The 8,522-nt window shown below is 40.0% G+C and overlaps 1 protein-coding gene across 1 annotated transcript; it reads right to left on the bottom strand.

Moving 5' to 3' along the window:
• Window positions 1-4,694: 4,694 nt before the first annotated feature.
• LOC125118816 (40S ribosomal protein S15a-like) lies at window positions 4,695-5,033 on the bottom strand. Its single transcript, XM_047765651.1, has one exon. It carries the CDS (start codon window positions 5,031-5,033, stop codon window positions 4,695-4,697), a length of 339 nt encoding a protein of 112 aa, XP_047621607.1.
• Between the last annotated feature and the right edge of the window lie 3,489 nt (window positions 5,034-8,522).

Here is an 8,522-nt window from a genome sequence, read left to right as displayed (position 1 = left end):
ATTTGTTTCCACTGTGCCACAATGGGAACTCCCATGAATCTTCTATTTGAGAAAGGCTGGGCACCAACAGCATCTTTCTGTTTTATGCAGCATCAGCTTGGACAATTCAGTTGGAGGCTGCAGGATTCACTTTCAGAACAGCTCACTCACATGGCTGGTAACTTTGCTGGCTGTCAGTTAAGAACTCAACAGGGGCGGGGAACCAGGGAACTCAATTTCTCTCCATGGTGGGCCTCTCCCAAGGATGCTTGGGCTTTCTTGTGGCATGGTTGCTGGATTTCGAGCATGACCATCCCAAGAAGCAAGAAATAGAAGTTGTCAATTTCTTAGCCTGGCCCTGGAAATGGGCACAGCATCACTTCCACTACATTTTATCGAATAATCAGTCTCAGAGCCCAGATTCAGGGGGAAGGACTATAGACCCCACCACTCAGTGGGAAAATAGAGAATGTTTGGGTAATATTTTAAAATTACCACACAGTGGTAGTCACAGAATGTCACACATTTAGCATCTCTATTCCATATTCTTTTTTTTTTTTTTTTGATATACGAGGGAAACAGCTCGTAGAGATGATGTTATTCCCCAAGAACACACAACAAGATAGTGACAGGGCCAAACCTAGAACACCAGTCTTGATTCCTGGCTTTGTTCATCTCACTGAAAAACACCGTACTCTATTCAAATTCCCTGACAGAGTAGTCCATAGAAATACTGAAGATAACTCTTTAAAAATTACAGCTAGTTGCAAATGGCTAAATTCTTCAAAGATACATGGACATTTAGCACAATTATAGGGCACTGACATGGCAATATACTATAATAATATAATCATATAATGGCCATAAAAAGATAATCATACATTAATCAACTTTCATCAGACATTATAGTGGTGCAGAGGAGACAACAATGAGCAAAAAATAGGCTTTGCTCTCCCAGAGTTTATAGGCCAATAGGGGCTACAGACAATTAAACAGGAAAGCACAATACAGTTTGACTGTGCAATGATGAGGGAAGTCTATTATTTTGAAAGCATATAGAAGTAGAGAAGCTAAATCTTTGTTTGTAGGACAAGAAATTCTTCCTAAATAACATGATGTCTAAACCAAAAGCAGAAGGATAAGTAGGGATTATTCAGGATAGAGATGAGAATATTTCAGGCAGAAGGAATAACATTTACAAGACATTTGAGAATAAGACAGATTGTTTAAGAGACTGAACAGATTCAACTATCACAGTGTCTAGCATAAGGTAGATTCTCAATGAATAACAGTTGAATTAAAAAACATACAGGTGATGGCTTGAGTATCTCAAGTCACCAGGAAAGAATGAATCTCCCTTGGTTCTTTCTCAGACCTGTCAGAGGAAATAGAACTTCTTGGTTAAGAAAAGAACAGGAAGACATGGTTAATCCAGGCACATGGCAACCATACCTCACCACATGTTATTGCCCAGTGTTCATGGATCAGGAACAGCCTAAGAAAGCCTGTTTTCTTGCTTTTCCCACCAATGCTAAGGCTATTTTTTTCTGTTTATAAATGCTTAACGCATCCTGGAAAGGGTGTGGACAAACACTCTTGGTGCAATTATGCAATCTTTGTTGTCAGAATGGAATAAATGTTTCTCCTTTCTGCAGTAATTGCTAATTATAAACTAGCTGATATAGTTCTCCAACGGCTTTAATTTTCTCTAACAGCCTCTGTCTTTTCTGAACCCTGCAAAAGCGATTCTCAGGAGTCTTAGCTGACATTCTGGTTTCCTCAGGGAGTTTCCCATGATTACTTCCAAGGACTTCTGGAAAACATATTTGACTTCAAGAGGAGATCCTTCCCCACTGTGTAGCACCCACTTCCTCCACCCCCCCAACACTGTTCTCTTCTCACCTGAGTTCATCAACTCATGTCCACAAATACGTGAATCAATTATGTACAAGACATGGAATTGGTTACTGTGAGGGTCCCAATGATGAATGAGACACAGATTGCAAACTCCGTGAAGGTAAGTACCCTTGAGAAAGAAAATATGTGTGAAAAAACACATTATAACACACAGACAGAAACTATTCTATAAATTGACTTTGTGGCCCAATAGCTTCTTTATCTCATTAATCCATCTCCTTTACCCTCTGGTTCACTTCTTCCTCTTTTTTCCTCTTTTTTTCCTTTTTTTTTTTTTTTTTTTTTTTTTTGTCCAAGGCTGCAGCATGCAGAAGTTCCCAGGCCAGGGATCAAACCCCCACCATAGCAGGGAAAACACTGGATCCTTAACCCACCAAGCCACCAGGGAACTCCTCACCTCCTCCACTTGACTCTTTCCTGCCATGGCATGAAATATCATGGTGGTCATACCAGTGACCACCAACTGTGGCTACCTACAGTTGGCGGTCACTGGTAGAGAAATCTGTATTTCTCTTTTTCAAGCATCTACTTCATGTTTGATGTCTCTAATTGACTTTTTTCTTTTAAATTTTATACATCCTCATTTCCTAGATATAGTTATCCCAATCACAATGTTAGGGGTTAGGGGTTTTAGCTGATATTTAGAGGTATTTGTTTTTATTTGTATAGTTTAGTTCGCAGTTTTTTATGTTTCTGCACACATATATCTGTACCACACAAAAAGCACAGAAAGACAGAAGAGGAATGGGACATAAATCAGATACAGACCATGGAGTCTTAGGCCTGGCAGCTGAGTAGGTGATGGAGAGCCAGGGAAAAGGCTAGGGCGAGACAACCCATCAACCAAACTGAGCTCTTTTATAAGGACATTAATCTCATTCATGAGCGCTCCACTCTCCTGACTTATAATCAAAGGCCCCACCTTCTAATAGCATCGCATGGGATCTTAGGATTTAAATGTATGAATGAATAAGCATTCAGTCCATTGCAAAGACCTTAAGAATAATGGTGAAAAAATCCATCCAACGTGCCTTCCTTTGAAGTAGTGGCTAGTTTGAGTGGCTACAAAACCACCACAATTTCTATTATGTTAAACAATCTGGAAAAGCTGCAAAGAACATTCCTCCCCATGTTGGAAGGGAGGAAGGAAAGAATTGTTGGGAGAGAGGGAGGGAAGGAGGGAGGAAGGAACTTAATTTGAAAATGTCTACACTCTAGATATGATTTTTAGTTTTGATGAAATTGTTCTCATCAGAATTAAATGTCCCCAATATCTTACATCTCAAAGGTCAAAGCATGAGACTCTAGCCAAGAGAAGGCAAGGATTACCTGATTGGGAGGCTGAATATAAATACCAGTGGAGAGCGAAGTATGGCAGTATTTTTAGTAGTATTGTTACAGTTTTTGTTAGTAGTCTAATTAGAAAATTACATGTGTTTTGAGTGGTCTGCCCCAAATATGTTTTTCTCATAAGCCAATTATTTCTAGTGTGTGATTTTACAGCATGAGAAGTTCTTTTAAAATGCATATTTGGTGTTATAACAAAAACCTGGTTTGGTGTATGTGTATGTGTGTGTGTGTGTCATGAAAGTTCAATCCTACATAATAATCAAAACCTCAAAACTTAATTTAAAGTTAAATTTTCTCACCCCACTGGGGCCTCTGCAAATGATAAAACTGTGTTCTACAAACAGTGCATTATTCAACTTTGTGTCTCTCTAATTCCTCCAACTCCTTCCCCACCTTCCTCACCACTTTCCTGAGTCAATAGAATCAAAGAGAGAAGAGGGAGTGAAAGATGACTTCACGCTCAGAGTTGGGCAGACTCTTGAAAATGACTTTCTCTCTTAGATTTTACATAAGCTTCCCCCTGAGGCGTTTATGTGAACTTCCTATGAGCCAGGCAAAGGCTGGCCCCTTCCTCTAGTTCCTTCTTGGCCCTTGTTTTGTTTTAAGTTTTATTGAAGTATAGTTGATTTACAGTGTTGTGATAATTTCTGTTGTACAACAAAATGACTTAGTTAATACGCACATCCATTTTTCAGATTCTTTCCCCACATAGATCATCACAGAATATTGGGTAGAATTCCCTGTGCTATACTGAAGTTCCCTGTTTTCACGGAGGGCTTTGTGAGTTTTTGTTGCACACTTCATATGGACTGGTGCTCTTCTGTCATCCCTTTGCCTCTGGTGGTGGCTATGTACAGCTCCAGGCTGGCTCTCTTTTCTGTACATGGTCCCACTCAACTACAGAACCACTCTCACACCTTTAACCCCAGAGAACTCCAGGAGCAGAGGCCAATCTCAGTGCAGGAGCACCTACAACTTTGCTCCACCACCAAAGCAAGCCCCGAACTCCTTGAACATCCTCTAAACTTCCTGGCAGGGGTCAAACGTCAGTTCACTGCCTCCTACTAACTGTAGAAACTACATAGCAACGTCTCACAGACATCTCTCCTTGGACTTGAGGTAAAGGGGTTAGAAATGAGACAGCCAGCACCTGCCAAAGAAATGTTCTTCACAAATCTTCCTCCAGGTCTCCACTGTCCTATACGAAACATCCTAGCTGAAAATGAAGGGCTTAAAAGCTCCGCAGGCAATTCTCATATCTTGACTTTGAAAGGTTCACATGGTGGTGTCTTTGGGAGGATAGGGTTAATTGTCTTCATGCTTCAACCAAAACTGAGACAAGAAGAATCCTACTTTATTTTATTTTTTTTCCACTGAGCCATTTTATTTGCATGTATGTATTACAGCCCCAGAAAAAGAATCCAAGGGATTTTCCCTCCTATGTGTTTTCATCTTGCTTCTTCATGGTCCATGATGCCAGCTAAAGTTGTAAGTATAATGAACCCAAATTGACGGGATAGGAGCAGGTTATTCTGCCATTTTTCTAGATCTTTGAGTTGCACATCAAACCTGGGGCTGATAACTCCACACTTATTTAGCCTGCCTGTGAGGGTCACAACAATTTTCCCAGCTCTGTGATCATTGATGATTTCAAATTCGCCAGTGTAACCATGCTTCATCATCACAGTTAGAAACCTGATGATGACATTGGAGCACGGCCTAATAAGAACCTGACGTTTGCCTCTCTTCAGCATTGTTGATGCTCTTGAGGGCATCAGCCATGACATTCATGTGCACCATTGTGGTGGCACGGAAAGATGGTGGAAAGAGCAAGAATCCTATTTGAAAGTAGGGCACACACTTAAACACACATACGTAAGCACATTCGGACAGAAATATTGAAAGTTTCATATGACAAATTGTCTACTTTCCCACCCCTGCACCAGCAGTATACTGTCTTAATTAATGTAGTATTGCCATATATATATATATATATATATATATATATATATATATATACATATCAAGCTCTATGTTGCTTTTATTTATTGTTTTTCAAAACTGTGTTCCTGGCTTTTTACTATTTTGTTTGAATTTTAAGATTATCTTATCAAAACACACACACACACACACACACACACACACACACACGAAACTGTTGGGATTTTTATTAAAATAACATCCACAAACACGTAGTGCTCTCCACTTGGTTTTCTACACTCACTTGTATATATTTTTATTAAATTTATTCATAGATAAGGGTTTGTTGCTCTTGTGAATTGCATTCTTAAAATTACATTTTCTAATTGGTTGTTGCTGATGTATGAGAATACTGTTGATTTTTAAGTTTTATTTCTATCCACTAATGTTGCTGAAATTTCATAACAGTTCTAATAGCTTTCTGGGTCTCTTGAATTTTCTATGTAAACAAGTAGATTGTCTGAAAACAATGACAATTTAACTCCCTCCTCCTGATTCTTAAAACTTGATTCTTACACTTCCTTGTCTGTTGCATTGCTTACAACCTCTAATACTATGTTAAATCCAGTGAAAACAGGCAATCTTACCTTCTTACTGAATTTTAAAGGCACACATACAATGCTATTTAGTATGATATTCACTGTAGATTTTTAAAGTTGCATTCTGAGATTGCCTTTCTTCCAGATAACTCATGGTAAATGGCCTTCAAGATGGATAGTCAGAGGCTCTAATCAGCAGCAAAATTGCCCCTGGAGAGCTGCTCTGTGTAACAGAGGCAGTTAAGTGACTTTCTGGAGGAGTGTCCTAGCAAGTCTCTGGCAAAGACTATGTGAAGTCATTCTTTTACTGTGCTCGCCTTAATCACCTACATCTGAAATGCATTCTTTGCCCATTGTTGCATTGTTTTGGAATTTTACCTTAGTGCCATTTACTTTTTTTCTCTCCAAGTAGATTTTAAGATCCTTGAGGATGAAGGACTAAACAGCCCCTTTCTTTTGTTGCATATAAACTCTGTACAGTCTGAACTCTACAAGGGGAGTTCCTGTGTAACACAGCAGGTTAAGGATCCAGCATTGCCACTACAGTGGCTCAGGTCACTGCTGTGGTGTGGGTGAAACTGCTATATGCTGCTGGCGCAGCTTAAATAAATAAACTATGAGAGGAGAGACTTTGCCTGTGTTGTTGCTGCTGTTTCCAGTGTCTAGTACAGTGCCAAGCACTGTAGGCACTACATATTTTTCAATGAATGAGTCAGCCTCATTCCTTCAACCCCCAGAGGCTTCAGGCCATGTCTGGCAATTTGCTGTGTGAACTGAATGTATTCAAAAATGTTGGTGGAATGAATGAGCCCTTCCAGCCTGATAGTCTTTCATTTTGATTCCACCATTCCTTCACCTGGACATCTCTATTTCTAAACAGCTTAAGCAAAGCTTGATGTTGATGTTTTTGTCAATGCCAGGGAAAAAAAAAATGTTTGACAAGTGTGCAATCTAACTTCATGAATTTCAAAACAGATGACACCCATTTTGATAAATGTATATCATTCTGCAGCTGATGAAAAAGAAAAATGAAAATGGGGCCAAATTACAGTTTGGTACCCAAGACAATAATCAATCTTTCATCATGCTAATGGTCTGTCATGAGACTGTGAAACCATATGAAGATGGGAAACAGGGAAGTCCTCACACCAGCTTTCCAAGGGAATCAACATAATTTGGTTAACAAGACACACTTATCTGTGAATGAATTATAGCTAAGTGTGAACCTGGCAGTTCAATTATAAAATATGTCAAAGCTTTCCAGAAACGATTACCACCGTAACATTGAATAAGGTTACCATGGGCAGAACAGACTAATTGGTAGAGTTAGGTCTATTTATAAATGTCAAACAACATCTTGCTCCTCTTACACGGCTGCTTAATGCTCCTTAACTGGGAATACTAACTACCTACAGGTTTCTCATTCCCACCATAGTGGTCTATCTATATTTGCTTTTTTAAATCACATATTTGGGAGAAACACATAGAAGTCTGTTAATCAAGTCTTGGTCTTGCCTTCCAAGGGATGGTGGTAACAGGGTGGGAAAGGAAAGAGTTCTTGCTACCATACCCTTATTCCAAGTTCAAGCTCTTTTCCTGCCCTTCAAATGTTCTTTTTCAGCTGCACGAACTCAGTTACCTGTTCACCTGCCCCTTTACTTAAAGGCAGAAAGCCCTCTCCCTGATGCCATCACAGCCTTCGTGAACAGTTGCAGGTTCTGAATCCATAAGGTCACTCATCATCCTCCCATGATCCCTTTACTGACTTCAGCTGTCACCCTCCCTCCCTAAACATCCTTGCATGGCCAGACTCTAGATTTCCAACTATCTTAGTTTGGATTCCCCAAGACGCAAACTCTGAATCAAAGAGTTGAGTGAAAGCAGTTTTTTGTTTTGTTTTGTTTTGTTTTTTTTAAGTGATCCCATAAAACGCCAGAAAGTGAAGCAGGAAAGAAAAGAAAGGCAATAAAAAAGCTGGTTTTTTTTTTTTTTTTGGCTGCATCCATAGCATGTAGAAGTTCCCCGGCCAGGGACTAAACTATCATCACAGTAGCCACTCAAGCCACAACAGTGACAAGGCCAGATCCTTAACCTGCTAGGCCACCAGGGAACTCCTAAAAGGGGCATTATCATGAAGTTACCACTGGGGGTAATATGAGCTCAAACCCACTGAGAACTCCAGGAAATGGTGTAGAACACACATCTCAGTGTCACACCATCTAAGGGGCAAAGGGACTGAGGTATCCATTCAGCTATTCCTATCAGCCATTGACTGAAGGCTTACTCCCAGGTGGCATGAATTTCCTGGTGCTTCTGGCCTATTATGGGCAAGGACAGAGTTGACTCCAGTTGCCAGAGAAAGCCCTCAGGCACAATTTCTGACATGTGCAGTTGGGCCAGCATGCAGTAAAATAGTGAGGCTGAGGAAAGTTGGGGGAAGGTCCTGACAGCATCTGCTATCTCAGCCATTCAGGTATAATGTGGTAATTCCATGTATCTGGGTTGAAGCCCCTCCAGCGGTCTTTACAAAGGAAAAGAAACTTAGATGCAAATCCTCATGCAAAGTTCTCACTATTTCAACTACTTCCAACTAATGAGCCCAGTCATTCCATGCCAAAGCACTAAATGCTAATACTCATCCCACTATACCAACCCCTGATCTTCACACTAACCTTTGTAGTTTGCAGTAGGGATTAAATTCAGAGTGAAAATGTTCAGCATTCAAGTATACTTATTTCTTCAGAAAAAAAAAGTCTA

The sequence above is a fragment of the Phacochoerus africanus genome, chromosome X, assembly GCF_016906955.1.
Source record: "Phacochoerus africanus isolate WHEZ1 chromosome X, ROS_Pafr_v1, whole genome shotgun sequence".
NCBI lineage: Eukaryota > Metazoa > Chordata > Mammalia > Artiodactyla > Suidae > Phacochoerus > Phacochoerus africanus.
Note: the sequence above shows the minus strand (reverse complement) of the source record. Positions and strands in the feature narration are given on the sequence as shown.

What these genes read in the sequence shown, in the direction of transcription:
- LOC125118816 (XM_047765651.1), bottom strand. Translation starts at nt 5,033, where the DNA reads ATGTCATGGCTGATGCCCTCAAGAGCATCAACAATGCTGAAGAGAGGC.